The sequence below is a fragment of the Carettochelys insculpta genome, chromosome 1 (assembly GCF_033958435.1).
Source record: "Carettochelys insculpta isolate YL-2023 chromosome 1, ASM3395843v1, whole genome shotgun sequence".
Lineage (NCBI taxonomy): Eukaryota > Metazoa > Chordata > Testudines > Carettochelyidae > Carettochelys > Carettochelys insculpta.
Window position 1 is genome coordinate 156,441,967 of NC_134137.1, and position 15,557 is coordinate 156,457,523.

Consider the following 15,557-nt stretch of genomic DNA (forward strand, 5'->3'; position numbering starts at 1 on the left):
CACCTGGGGCCAAATGTCAGGAAAACCTCATCTGCCAACATATCTCTTCTTCCCCATGGAACGCGGAAGACCGGGATCTCAGCAGAAGGCTCCCAAAGTGGCAGACTTCTGTCAAGAGACGTCTGGTCTCCCAACAGAACCCTGCAATCTAGACATAGGGCTTGTCTACACTACCACCTTGCTTTGAAGGAAGGATGGTAATTAGGGTGTTGGGAGTTTACTAATGAAGTGCTGCCGTGCATAGGTAGCACTTCATTAAGCAAATTCCCCCCCACAACAACTTCAAAGTACCAATATGTGTGATTCAGTTCTGCCTTTATTTAAAATGACACTAAAACTTAATTTTAGGCCCTTAAAATTAGTTATGTCAAAAGATTTGTTTTTATAAATTTGCTGAACAAAATTCCTTGAACCATGTTTTTTGGCAGGTTATCATTGGAATGAGGATGTGGTTAAAAGCAAAACCTCAATTTTCAATACACTGAACAATAAGTTCTCTGCATAAGTGCCTATAAAGATAATGCAGCTAGACATGTGCCAGTACTTTGAAGTTTAAAACTTCGAAATTGCCACGTGGGGGGAATTTGCTTAATGAAGTGCTGCCTGTGCATGGCAGCTCTTCATTAGTGAACGCCCAACACCCTAATTACCATCCTTCCTTCAAAGGAAGGTGGTAGTGTAGACAAGCCCATAGTGTATGAAAGAGTGGTAAAATAATATAATGTTATTGACTTATTCGGTCATTGATGAATATAATATTCTTTTTGTGAATTGAAGGGAGTTGGCAGCTTTGCATGAAAGAATTTTTCTGGCGTTTGTATTTCACTTTTGTATGTAATTCTTTTTCAATTATTCTCAATTGCATTATCTTTGGCTCCTGTGGATGCAGTTTCACAGCGCTATTACAAAAGAAAAATTGGCGGTGACCATTAGCCCATATAATTATTTTTTATTTATCATAATTTTACCTTTCTTATAATATCTTTAATACCAAGGAATCCTATTAATTATAGATACACACCATTGAAATACAAACATTTCTGTATGAGAGGGCAATAGCAAATTGGTACTCTATTGTAAGAGGAGACAGACATTTTAGTTGGACAGTCGAAAGTCCCTTCAACAGTATTCTTCCTATGCAACTGCTTGGAAGCAACTTCAAGTGTTACCTGCGTCTGGGAAGGAGAGGGGCTAAAGAAGGACACAGTCCTATTCTACATGGCCTACTTACTCATCTTTGACACAATTGTGCAGAGACAACTGTACAATCAGTTAGTCACATAGCAAATGAGAAAATACTGTCAACAGACACACTATAATGTCACCTGAATGTTAGAAGTTCACTAAAGAAAGGAATATTTTAAGTTTTTAAAAAATAAAACCCACAATGTTGTACATGCACAAAGTCATGCAAAGTGAAGTCAAAATTTATATTTATGTGAATGACCTGGGATACGCTCCATATTAAAATGCTAGCGTCTACTCCAAAGTACTATTGTGTAAAAGCTGTTTGAAAAAGTTTTCAGAATTTAGAAGAATCAATGTTTTACATTGGCAATGTTTAGGTATATATTCAAAGGACTGGATCCTTATCTGATATGTGAGCTCCATTGATTTCAATAATACTGTGGCAACTTATACAATTTGAGGATGTGGACTATATCAGTCCTTCTGAATCAGTTCTAAGCAGAGACTCAGACTTAAACAAAAACAACCAGACCTGACAGCTGAATGTTTTCAAAAAATTGTAAACATCTGAAGACCTTAACTGCAATCCTTGTTATCTACTCTAGCAATAAATTTGTCAGAGGGGCGAGGGAAGGAAACAAACTGTCACTATGAAATCTCATACAAATGAAATAAGTATTAAAGGCTGATAATTAACTTTACATTTTTAATCTAAAAGGCAAATCCTGGATTAGTTACTTGATGCATCTGGGGAAGCCGGCTATTTCACTAAACATTTTCAAATTTGTAACTGAATTGTTTCACCACTATGCTAAGCACTATTTTCTCGCTCTTTACTTGTATTCTATTTATTGTCTCTTGTCTTATAATTAAATTTAAAGTTTTCTGGGGCAGGGACACTCTGTTTGTACAGTACCTAGGACAATGGCATTCTTGGTCCATAAATACTTTTAGGTGGTACAACTGTATAAATAATAGTATTAATTATGCAGAGTTAGTGGACAATCCATGTCCAATCACTGTGAACTTTCTGTGTACTAATTAGAATGCCTTTGTTTGTTTGTTTATTTATTTATTTATTATTGAGTACTGGGATTTCAGGAGCATTTTAAGACTTTACCCTGGGTGGAAGCATGAAGACTCCAGAAATTGTGTGTGTGTGTGTTTTTGGATTTTAGCTACAGTATGTTTTCTGGGGGTTTTTTAGGCAGCAGTTGATGCTTGCAAGTTGATGGGACATCGGAAATATTATGATCAAATGATACAGGATGAACTTCAGTACCAAAATCACAAAATAATAGATGAAATAGATGTTGCTACAGTAAAAGATTACATGCAAGTAAGAAATGTTTTCAAATATTTTCTTATAGGATTTGATGATGAAAATAAATCCTCTTCTGGGAAAAAAGACAATCTAAATGTAGAGAGTGACTATGACTACAAGGTGACTATGATTACTAAAATTAAAGGACCTAATTCTCCACTGCTTACACCTTGTGCAGTCATTAACATCAGCTCAAAAATGAGTGTAAAGGGTACCTAAAATACTACTGTGTGAGTGCAGAAATCTGATTTGGTAGCATTTTATATCCAACTTGTGTAGACGTAAGTGATTGTCTGGATTCATCTGGGGCAGTAGAAAATGAAGCTCTCTGATTGCGTTTCCCTGATGTTCCATTGATGTTACTGAGGTTGTATGGATTAGGTCCTGTCATGTCTATTGTCAGGGTTACACAGGGATGGTAAATATCTATAAAGGCTGCTGATAAAATGATACTCTTCAAATGGAATAAGTGAGATGTGAATCCATACAATTCTGGGTTTTTTAGACTAGTGTTAATGTATTGATTTTGATGGAATTATGGCTGATTGTCAGTGGTATAAGTGAGAGAAGAATAATCACCAAGAAGTACTTATGTTTGAGTAGCACAGTGAAATCTTTTTTGGTTAAATTCTTTTTTTAATAAATAATTAGGACCAAATCCTATGACACCCGCACATAAAGGTGGCTATAAACAGTACTGTAATTTCAACTAATTATTTATTACTATACAGAAGAGATATTCAGGCTATTACTTTACATACGCATGTTTTTGTGATCAGTTTAAAACGAGTGATTACTTTATAATTATAATGTGTACTTATAGATTATAAGGGGGGAGCTATAGATATCCAGAAAACAGATGCTATCATATTATAGAAATTTTAAAGCAGAGTAGGTCATTTCAGGGGTTCTGACTGTTTCATTTATTCTGAATAAGATTTTCTTCAGTGTGCAAGCTTGTCAATCAAATGTTTAATGAGGATGAGAAAATGTGAATGGGGAGACTTGGAACATCACTACAAATTAATTAGGCTTCATGAAAGCGTTTGTTTTCTAAATTGCTATTATTATTTTGTGGCCTTTATAGTATATCAGTAACCTGGATGAGACCCCAGCGTATTTTGGTGGCAGGGATAACTGCTGGAGAAAATTGTCTCTGGAAAACTTTCCCAGGACAATGATAATGTATGATATAATGGATTATGCACAGTCCAGGACACTGTCAAATCAACTTAAGAAGAAGCTGACATTTCTGCTCCTGAGGCCACAGAATGAAGAGATACTTCATGATCAACTCATGACTGTTTGTCGAGTCAGGTAAAAAAATACCAACTTATCTACAAGAACAAGCTTAATTATTATTTAGAATTTCTATGCTTTTGTACTTTATTTTAAGGATCTCAAAACACTTATTAATTAATGTTTACCAAACACCAGTGACAGTGGTAAAATTATCCCTATTTATGTCTGGATAAACTGTCACAGAAGAGTTCAGTGACTTGCCAAAGTTCATACGTGAAGTCAGTATTGAGTCCAGGGTAGCACCCAGGACTTATTTCTAGTCCTATTCACTAACTAATATTGTCTTGGAGATTGTCTAACAAGATCTTAATTTGTTTTGTAGCAATAGATCTGCACAATCATTTCTTGCCAATATAACAATAAATATGTGCCACAAATCTCTATGTGTAATAGAAAAAAACAGATTTTGTATTACATTCTTATTTAAACTACTAATGCCATTTTATAACTTATACCATTAAACATCTATGTGTTTCTCACTAACACGTGGGGAAATAATGTCAATATCATGTGTCTTGATAGACTCTTAAATCGCAAATATACTTGTTTTTAAAAGAGAGCTTAACCCAAATCTTTTCTCTACGTATGAGAAAAGTATTGAAAACATAACACTGAATTATGTCAATCTTGTTTTAACTTTCAGCACATCTTTCTATAAATTTCCCTTTTAGGGTATTTTTTTAAAATGAGCTGATTTTTTCAACTTTTTAATTTTAATTAGAAGAGTGCTGTCAAATTTGGCAGGCCTCTGCCTGTCTCCTATAAAATTATGTTGTTCACTATATTACTATATTGACATCCATGAAATGTGAATTCATCTCTTCAACCAGTAGTTCTCAGCATAGGTATAAATGGTGATCATGCAAATCTCCCAGTGATTCCCTGCCAGTATATGTCCAAGTATTTTAAAGGGAGGGATAATTCAGTGGTTCGAGTATTGACCTGCTAAACCCAGGGTTGTGAGCTCAATCCTTGAGGAAGCCATTTGGGGTGTAGGGCAAATAGATTTAAAAAAAAAATTCGGTTAGGGATGGTGCTTGGTCCTTCTCTAAGGGCAGGGGGCTGGATTCCATGACCTCCCAAGGTCCCTTCCAGTTCTGTGAAACGTATATTTCCATATATTATTAAAGGGACCATGTCTACTACGAGAAATGGCAGTGTGATTTCTATTATGTATGTTGTGTCAGACCCAACTATGCTTTGCTGGTTCCCCCAATGCAGAGGAAGCCAGATTTTGCACTGCAGAGTTTATAATCTAAAATTACAAGGAAGGATGACGGGTGGAAGGAAGGGATATGTTATGCAAGCAAAATAGTTCATCTGATGACACACATTTAATTAGTCATACTTTTATTTTAATACTTTTGTCTAGTTAAATGCATTAAATTCTTAGCACCCACCTTATCTTTCCTCCACAGCAAGCCCCAGCTTTAATTCAAGCATTCACTCCCTCCCTCCCTGCATCCAACCCCTTTCCCTTGCCTAATAGTACAGCTCACTTACAGGGTATATATATTGTGGACACTACTAGTAAGGCTACCAATTAATGCCACAACTGATCATTTTCCAATGTGATAATTTATGCACTAATAATTGGAATGAGATCACTTATCCCATTGAATGGATTACTGATCATACCAGCCGGCAACCATGCAGTCCAACTCCTTATGAAGGTCTGGTGAGTGTTAGGCCTGGTCTACACTAGGGGATAAAAATCAAATTTAAGGAATTTAGGTCTATTTTATAAAACATCAGTCTTCACCCCAAGGCTCATTATGTTGACTTTTGTAAATCCAATTTCACCAAGAGTTAAGCCAAAATACATTTTTCAGTATGCTAGTGCAGATGGAAGTATTATTAAAATTGATTTTATTAGCCTATGAAAGTATCCAACAGTGCTCAAAAACAGCAAAAGAAATGCCAATATTTATGCCAAGATATCACAAGGCATGCTTCACAAAGGGTACACCAGGAACACTCAGCAGTACTGCATTAAAATCAAGGAGCTCAGGCAGGCGTACCAAAACACCAAAGAAGCCAGTGGTCTGTCTGTGTCATCCCCCCAAGCATGCTGCTTTTATGACCGTCTGTAAGTTATTCTGGGGACAGACCCAACCACTTCCCCAGAAAAACACCTGGACTCTTCAATAAGTGGTACTTGGCAGATCTCTGCCAGCAGCAAGGAGGATGAAGTGTGGCTTGAGGTAGTGGATGAGGAAGAGGTGGATGACAGCAGAGTGCACTCCCATGCAGAAACTGATCCCACGAGCCAGGAGCTTTTTATAACATGGAGCCAGTACCCTGATCCCAGAAGGTTTCAAGGTAAGCCATGATGCTGGAGAGGGCACTTCCAGTGAGTATGCTTTCTTTTAATGATAATAGTATGGTGCAGGCATGGTGGGGTGGATCTATGGCCATTTCCATTATAACAGCTTGGTATTTCTGGGGATGGAGCACTGATCCTGTTTGGACATCTCACTGAAGGTCTCAGACAGGCACTTTTTGATTCTTCTTATGAGATTTTTGGGAGATCTGACTTATTCCTGATTTCATGGTAAGGTACCTTGCTACACCACGCCACCAGTAAGTACTCTGGAACCATGCACCACAGAGCACTCTTGTGTATTTTCCAGCCTTGTTCCCAGACAACACAAGCATTTTTTCTGTATCCCTTTTCTTATTCTGAGGAGGCTGATGTCTCCTTTGGCAACTTAGAAGGCATGGGAAGTTTCATGAGTCACTGTAGTGATTTTTAACGATGTTTTGCCTGTGACCCAGTACAGAGCAAAACTCATGCAGCCTGGCTGGCTTTCAAATCATGGTGCTGCCTAAAGAAGCCCATGTGGCAAGCCCCTTCTCTCCCCGCCTGGGCTAGTGGATGATAGGACCCTGCTCTGCCTCAGGCACACACCTGCAGTGACTTTTAATGCTTTTTTAACTTCTGCAAGCCTGCTTTTAAATCATGGCACCACTTAAAGAATTCCACATGGCAAACACCTCTCCCCCCTGGGCTGGCAGGTAATCGGATCCATGCCACAACCCCCAATGCTCAGTGGCATGTTCCATACAAACAAGGGATGAGGTGCTTCCACATTATTTTTTCCTGTTAGCCAAAAATATCTTACCATTGGCTGCAAGGTGAACATCAGCTGCAGAAGCGCTTGAATCCTGCTGGTTGGATTCATGTATTCTCACCCTTAAGAGTTCATAGAGTGATTTGCCATGGACATATGTTCTTCCACAGAGACAGCCATTAATTCTGTCAGTACGCTCATTGTCCTGAGTAAAGATAAAAATTGACAATGTGCTTAATATTTCAACATTTGTTTTAAACAGGAACTGACCTGGGAAGTAACAGTGGGAGGATTGGTGCCCCCCTCCAGCTGAAGTGAGATTGGGCTCCCCCTGCCTCATTTCAGACTTCTCTCCCCATATTCAGTTCCCTCCCTTCATCGGGGCCCTAGAATGAGAGAGCGAAGGTCACGGAGATCGCTGTAGTACACTCCCAGGGACTCTCTGCACAGAAGGCGGCTCACATTCCACCAAACATGACACGATTAGCCTGTTGTTTTTGCTATACCTATTCCTCTGCCATTAGGACTCCCTAAATAAAAAAACTGTAGTCAGAAAAACAAAGTTTTGTTTATTAGTTAACATGCTTTGGGGTTAGATGTGGTGGTGAGAGGTGTCGTGCAGTTGTAGACGGTTTCATAAAGGGCAAATAAACAGCATGGGAGGGATACTACTTAGCAGCAGGAGATTCGGATACCTGCCCACTCATTCATAAACTTGGTTCTCAAGGCATTGCTGATTCGTATTGCACCTTTCTGCACTCTCCTGATTGCCCTTGTATCCAGCTGCTGATAATTACTGGCCAGGAGGTCTGCCTCTACCCCCATGCTGACATGAAATTCTCCCCCTTTGCCTCACAAATGTTATGAAAAATACAGCATGTCCCGACAACAAGGGGAATGTTTTCTTCACTGAGGTCTAAGCAAGATAACGCACCTGAACCTGGCTTTGAAACGGCCTCGAAGGCACATTCTACCACCACTCTGTACTGCTGTAGTTGAAGAACTACTTACTGAGGCCCAGGGTGCCTGTGCATGGCTGCATGAGCTGAGAAAGCAAGGAGTAAGCAGCGTCACCAAGAATCACTATGGGCATTTCCATGTCCGCAGTGTTGATTTTCTGGTCTGGGAAGCAAGTATCAGTCTAGAGCCTTCTAAACAGGCCAGAGTTGTAAAAGATATATGTCATACACCTGTCCTGACCATCTTACATTGATGCAGGTGAAACGACCTTTGTGATCCACCAACACCTGCAAAACCATAGAGTAGTATGCCTAGCTGTTTATATATTCTGATGCCAGGTGGTCTGGCGCCAAGATGGGACATGGGTTCCATCTATGGCCCCACCACAGTTAAGGAACCCCCGGCATCAATACCATCCACTATGTCCTGCACATTCTCCAGAGTCACTGTCTTTCTCAGGAGAAGGTTAATGATTGCCTTGGCTATCTGGATGACAACAGCACCCACTGTAGATTTGCCCACTCCAGATTGATTTCCTGTGGACTGGTAGCTGTCTGGCATTGCAAATTTCCACAGAGCAATTGTCACATGCTTGTGAGCTGTCAAATCAGGTCTCATTCTAGTATCGCTGGGCTTCAGGGTGGAAGACAGCAATTCACAAAATTCCATGAAAGTGGCCTTACGCATGTGGAAGTTTTGCAGCCACTGTTGATTGTCCCCTGCCTGGAAAATGATGCAGTCCCACCAGTCCGACCTAGTTTTGCAGGGCCAGAACCTGCGCTCCACATTGTACAATGCGTCCGTGCTGCCACCAACTCTGCATTCCTCCTCTCCTGATCTTGACATGCAGAAATGCCCCCCACCTCAAGGCGCTTATCTTCCAGAGGCATTACATTCAGAAGTTTTTGCAGTGCAATTTGAGAAGTCATCATAAAACACTCTGCAAAAGATTGAAGCATCTGTGGTCCATCTGTTGGTCTATAAGGTGCCACAGGACTCCTTATTGTTTTTGCGGATAAAGACTAACACAGCTAGCCCTCTGATACTTGTGGATCCAAGTTGTCCCTTGTAATGGCATGTGACAGGCAATGTAAAAGCAGTGTGACAATTCCCTTGGCCTTTTTTTCTCAATGGGAAGCAGGAAGTGAAAGAAATGTACTCTGGGGTGATGACATCGGACACCCAGAACCACTTGTGGCAACTTTTTTTCTCACAAGACACTGGCACAGAAACCCAAAATGCAACCGGGCTGCAGGAACTGTGGGATAGGTGCCCACAATGCACTGCTGCCACAGTCAAATTTAAGCAATTTAATGGAGACACACTGAGTCGACTTTGTGAGCAGGTGTGGACACAACTTCGACTTTATAAAAATCTGGTGTTAAAAAGTCAACTTTAATAAATTTGACTGTATTCCCAAGAGTAGCGATACCCTTAGATGAAGTCTGCATGGCCCCACAATTTGGACTACAGGGCCATAAATTGTAACAGGTGCTTTGTGCGTTGTGCTGTAACTCCTCCATGTGGATGCTGGTGGTTCAAGTTCAAAGATATCGAGTTCATGTTAACATAGTCCTCTTTCAAACTTAATACAGCAGGGGAGGTATAGCACAGGATTCCAGTGCACACTGAGAGCCATACCTCAACAGTCTGAACTCCAGGGCTGTGCATTTAATGGGGTTGGATCACGGTGCTTCTTTGCTTTTCAATTTACAGTGTAGCTGAGAGGCTGTGCATCCCATTCAGCAGTCTCTCAAATTAGCCATTGTACCATGGTTTATAAAATTTAAAAAAAAAATCAAAATCAAATCTATCCCTCAATAGTTAGTTTCCTAGGAAGAGGAAAATTGATTACTTTTAAATAAATCAGACACAAGCAAATATATTACTGTGATAGATACATGTAACATGCTACATTGAAAATTTATACACACATTTAAAGAGAGGACAGTGTCTGCAGGTGTATCCCTTTCTATTCCCCCATGTAGGAATGCAATCCCATCTTTACTGTTAAGTACTACCTTTTAGTGACTGTGTAATTTTACACTGGATTACCATGTTCATGTTATTTTTGACTTTAAGTTTGGCTTTCATGTATTTTTTTAGAAATTTTTGCTAGTGCTTATATGACCTCTGATTGCCTCATCCCCGCCCTGAGGCCCCACAACCTTCTCTGAGTTCCTGTCCTTGCTCACTCCTTCTCACCCCCCCACCTCTGTTCCTCACTGTCCCCCACCCTTGCTCGCTCATTCACTTTCACCAGGCTTGGGTAGGGACTAGGGTGCAGGAGAGGGTGAGGGCTCTAGCCTGATGTGCAGGTTTTGGGATGGGATGCAGGGATGAGGAGTTTGGAGTGCAGAAGGGGGGTCTCCTCTGGGCCTGAGGGGTTCAGAATGTGGAAGGGAGTGAGTACTCTGGGCAAGAGATGCAGGCTGTGGGGTGGGGACAGAAAAGAGTGGATCAGAGTGCTAGAGTGGGGCTCTGAGCTGGGGCAAAGAGGTTTTGAGTGTGGGAGGGGTGTGGATCTAAGAGGGAGTTTGGGGGAAAGTGGAAGCTCAGGACTGGGATAGTGGACTGAGGTGCCGGAGAGGGTTAGGAATGCAGGCTCCCAAAGATGCTAGCTTTGAGGTGGCTCCTGGAAGTGTTCAGCATGTCCTACCAGGTCCTGGGCAAAGGTGCAGCCCGGTGGAGCTGCATGCTGCCCCCTTCCATGGGCACACCACAGCAGATCCCACTGGCCACACTTCCCAGCCCCTGAGCGCTGTGGAGGCAGTGCACAGAACCGCCTCTATGCTGAGGAGCTGCAGGGACATGCTGGCTGCTTCCAGGAGCCAGAGAGAGAGACTCCCATAGCTCCACAGTGCTACCAACTGGCTATTTCGTGGCATGTTCAGAGGTGCTGACTGGAACCGCCAGGGGTCCTTTCTAATGCGGCATTCTGGTCAAAAACCAGCTGGGCGACAACCTCACTAAGCAAAGCTAAATTATGGAGAGACAGTACCTCTGTGCTTCCATTTATATCATAACTCAAATGTTTTAAAACTATTTTCTGTAGTTAGGCAGATTGACTGCCGTGGTGTCCTTATGGGTCTTTGGCTCGGTCGATGATGATTACCAGAAGGCTACTTGTGTGTGTGTTCAATGATATAGACCCAAAGATCGCAGAGGACCCTGAGAGGGCCTACAGAACCACAGACCAGATAAAGATTGAAGGCTCCAGGCCAGGTTTACTGTAGAGCAAAGTGCAATAACTGTCTGTACTGAACCACTGCACAGATGTACCTGCCATAATGGAATGACTGTCAGTGGGAAATTTCCACTGCCCCTTAGGTCATAAAAAGACTGTCCCCGCAAGACATCACTTTGTGTACAAGTACAAACAAATCACACCTCACAGCTGAGGTGTCCGCTTACCATCCTCTGACGCAACTTAGATACCACCCATTACCCTGTACCTCATGGTTTGATTAAATCATCTCTATCCTTTGTGTTGTTATTTTAGACCCTTTTCTGAACATGGGTCCATATGTATAAGGAGTAGGTACCAAGGTCTTTTTAAAGAGCTGGTGGTACCATGTGATTTCACCTTATGACCAGTACCAATTATTCTGCACCTGGGCCAATTGCCAGTTAGTGTTTTGTACTTTCAGTCTTGTCGGTGTCATGTTCTATTATCTGGCACCTGCCTCTTGCTCACAACTTAGCTTAGCTTTACGTTAACTATGTTTTGTCCATTGTTAGCTCGGCCTCAAACCAGGCCTGTGCTGCATGGTCTTAGGCCTTCATTTTACTACAGTTTCTCCTCTAATTTTAACAAAACTGAACTAATATGACCTTGAATACATTTGTGGTTTTTGAGTTTTTTTAAGGAAAGTTTGGTGGTAATCAGAGTATTGGAGAGATAGGTGAGTTTGAAAAACCGGAAATATTTATCTTTTTGAAAAATGGTGTAGGTGGGTTTTTTTTTGTTTTGTTTTGGTACCTTAACTCCAAGAGTGTTAAGGTAGTCTTAGAAACTCAAATCTGAAGCACTTGCGTACGTCTACACTGCAGGGAAAAACCCACAGCGCTGAATCTCAGAGCCTGGGTCAATTGACTCAAGCATACAGGGCTTTTGTTATGGGGCTAGAAATAGCCATGTAGACATTCCTGTTCAGGCAGGAGCCTGCACTCTCAGACCTCCTCCCCTCTCTGATTTTTCGGAACCTGGGATATAGCCCAAGTGGGATTGTCTACCTAGCTGTTTTTAGCCCCGGAGCCTGTGCCCTGGAAGGCCAAGTCAATTGACCTGGCTTTTGATGCTGAACACCATGAGACTGTCTTTGCAGTGTTGACTTACTCTTTGGTTTCAGTGACTGATTTTTGAAAAGGCTGTTAAGCACAATCTGCAAAAATGTAACCTCTGTGAGGTCTGGAACATAGTCACAAGAGAGGAATCTTAGAGTCCGGGAGAGGAGATAGTGAGGAAGGTTTGCATGCCAGACAACATGGCCACCTGATGCACCTATTATACTATCTTTGGTGTGTGATGTGTGCATGCCCATCTCCTGGAAGCTCTGTCTGGGAACACAAATACCTCTAGGCTCTGCCATGCAGAAGAATTATGGGATGCACTAAGAAAAGTGGTGCTCCTGAAATAAAGAAAGGAACCTGAGAATTTAGAACTAAAATAGAATGTTCTAGTTTTAAACATTGCAACCTTTTTTCTGTGAAATAATGGATATGCCATCATAATTTGCTCTTGCAGTCAAGTATGTTGTCTAGGATTTGTTTTTTTTAATCTTTCATTGGTTTAAGCGTTCAAATAGGACATAAATGTCAAGATATTTTATATTTGGATTCTTTACATAATGCTCAACTCTTTTAGGTCTCCTACACCTTGTCCTCCAACAGCCGCCTCTTCATCTAGGTCATATCAACCCTCCTCTAGGCCTTCAGTACGTTGCTCGCACCAAGCTCGACAGAGAGTAGCAAAAATGAAAAAAATTTATGAGCTTGAAAAAAAAAGAAAGGTAAAATTATTAATGAATGGATGTGTTAACGATATAAAACAGGAAATGAACAAAATTTTTCAGGAAAAAACTCTACCATGTCTGAATAGGAAATACTCACTGGTCTGCAATTATATGCAAGTGCTCAGGCAGTACAGAGGAGGAAGTGTAATTCAAAGGCAGCCTGGATAAAAGACAGACCGAAGGCATTGCAAGGAGGAGCTGGGCAGAGTGGAGAATATGTGAAAAGGAGTCAGAGATGGGACTGGTTGGTTGGGCAAAGAGACTGGGAAATAATTGGGTGAAGTAAATAGGGATTTGATTTTAACAAATAAGGAAGACTTGGTTGAGAATTTGAATGTGGGAGGCTGCTTGGGTGAAAGTGATCATGAAATCATAGAATTCACAATTCTAAGGACTGGTAGGAGGGAAAATAGCAAAATAGAGATGATGGATTTCAGGAAGGCAGATTTTGGTGAACTCAGAGAGCTGGTAGGTAAGATACCATGGGAGGAAAAACTGAGGGGAAAAACAACTGAGGAGAGTTGGCAGTTTTTCAAAGAGACATTATTAAGGGTCCAAAAACAAGCTATTCCCCTATGTAGGAAAGATAGTAAATATGGGCAAAGACCGCCTTGGCTTAACAAGGAGATCCTGCATGATCTGAAACTAAAAAAGGAATCCTATAAAAAATGGAAACTAGGACAAATTACAAAGAATGAACATAGGCAAATAACAGGAATGCAGGAGTAAAATTATAAAGGCTAAGGCACAAAATGAGCTCCAACTAGCTACAGGCATAAAGGGTAACAAGAAGGCCTTTTACAAATATATTAGAAACAAGAGGAAGACCAAGGACAGGGTAGGGCCATTGCTTAGTGAGGAGGGAGAAACAGTAACGGGGAACTTGGAAATGGCAGAGATGCTTAATGACTTCTTTGTTTCAGTCTTCACAGAGAAGTCTGAAGGAATGCCTGACATAGTGAATGCTGGTGGAAAAGGGGTAGAGTTAGTTTTTGAAATAAAAAAAGAACAAGTTAAAAACCATTTGGAAAAATTAGATGTCTGCAAGTCACCAGGGCCTGATGAAATGCATCCTAGAATCCTCAAGGAGCTGATAGAAGAGGTAACTGAGCCATTAGCTCTCATTTTTGGAAAGTCATGGGAGACAGGAGAGATTCCAGAAGACTGGAAGAGGGCAAATATAGTGCCCATCTACAAAAAGGGGAATAAGAACAACCCAGGAAATTACAGGCCAGTCAGCCTAACTTCTGTGCCAGGAAAGGTAATGGAGCAGGTAGTTAAAGAAGTTATCTGCAAGCACTTGGAAGATAGTAAAGTGATAGGGAACAGCCAGCATGGTTTTATAAAAAACAAATCATGTCAAACCAACCTGATAGCTTTTTTTGACATGATAACGAGACTCGTAGATAAGGGAGAAGCAGTGGATGTGGTATACCTAGACTTTAGTAAAGCATTTGATACGGTCTTGCATAATATTCTTATCGACAAACTAGGCAAGTCCAACTTAAATGGGGCTGCAATAAGGTGGGTGCATAAGTGGCCGGCTAATCGTACCCAGAGAGTAGTTGTTAATGGTGCTCAATCCTGCTGGAAAAGCATAACAAGTGGGGTTACGCAGGGGTCTGTTTTGGGACCAGTTCTGTTCAATATCTTCATTAATGATTTGGATATTGGCATAGAAAGTACGCTTATTAAGTTTGCAGATGATACCAAGCTGGGAGGGGTTGCAACTACCTTGGAGGATAGGGTCATAATTCAGAATGATCTAGAGAAATTGGAGAAATGGTCTGAAGTAAACAGGATGAAGTTTAATAAAGATAAATGTAAGGTGCTGCACTTAGGAAGGAATAATCTGTTTCACACATACAGAATGGGAAAAGACTGTCTAGGAAGGAGTACAGCAGAAAGGGACCTAGGGGTTCTAGTAGATAAGTTAAATATGAGTCAACAGCGTGATGGTGTTGCAAAAAAAGCAAACATGATTCTGGGATGCATTAGCAGGTGTGTTGTGAACAAGACACGAGAAATCATTCTACCGCTCTACTCTGCGCTGGTTAGGCCTCAGCTGGAATATTGTGTCCAGTTCTGGGCACCCCAGTTCAAGAAAGATGTGGAGAAATTAGAGAAGGTCCAGAGAAGAGCAACTAGAATGATAAAAGGTCTGGAGAACATGACTTATGAAGAAAGGCTGAAAGAACTGGGCTTGTTTAGCTTGGAAAAAAGAAGATTGAGGGGGGACATGATAGCAGTTTTCAGATATCTTAAAGGGTGTCATAAGGAGGAGGGAGAAAACTTGTTCTTCTTGGCCTCTGAGGAGAGACCAAGAGGCAATGGACTTAAGCTGCAGCAAGGGAAGTTTAGGTTGGACATTAGGAAAAAGTTCCTAACTGTCAGGGTGGTCAAGTACTGGAATAAGTTGCCAAGGGAGGTTGTGGAATCTCCCTCGCTGGAGATATTTAAGAACAGATTAGATAGATGTCTATCAGGGATGGTGTAGATAGTGGTCGGTCCTGCCGTCGGGGCAGGGGACTGGACTCGATGGCCTCTCGAGGCCCCTTCCAGTCCTAGTGTTCTATGATTCTATGAGACGAGCAGCCAGGATGTGGGGGGAGGGCAAGAAATCTGGGCCTTTCTGGATAGAGAGACTGAACCAAGGAGCTGTGGGTGGAGGGGAGACATTACATGAGAAGTGCA

At 41.3% G+C, this 15,557-nt stretch overlaps 1 protein-coding gene across 1 annotated transcript in view; it reads left to right on the forward strand.

Annotated features, from left to right (window-relative positions):
- Positions 1–15,557, forward strand: part of C1HXorf58 (chromosome 1 CXorf58 homolog) — a 28,016-nt gene that overhangs the window by 10,109 nt on the left and 2,350 nt on the right. Inside the window, exons 4-6 of the mRNA XM_074988062.1 lie at positions 2,396–2,527; positions 3,600–3,829; positions 12,716–12,860. Coding sequence (XP_074844163.1) covers positions 2,396–2,527; positions 3,600–3,829; positions 12,716–12,860 — 507 coding nt within the window. The remainder of the gene's footprint in view (positions 1–2,395; positions 2,528–3,599; positions 3,830–12,715; positions 12,861–15,557) is intronic.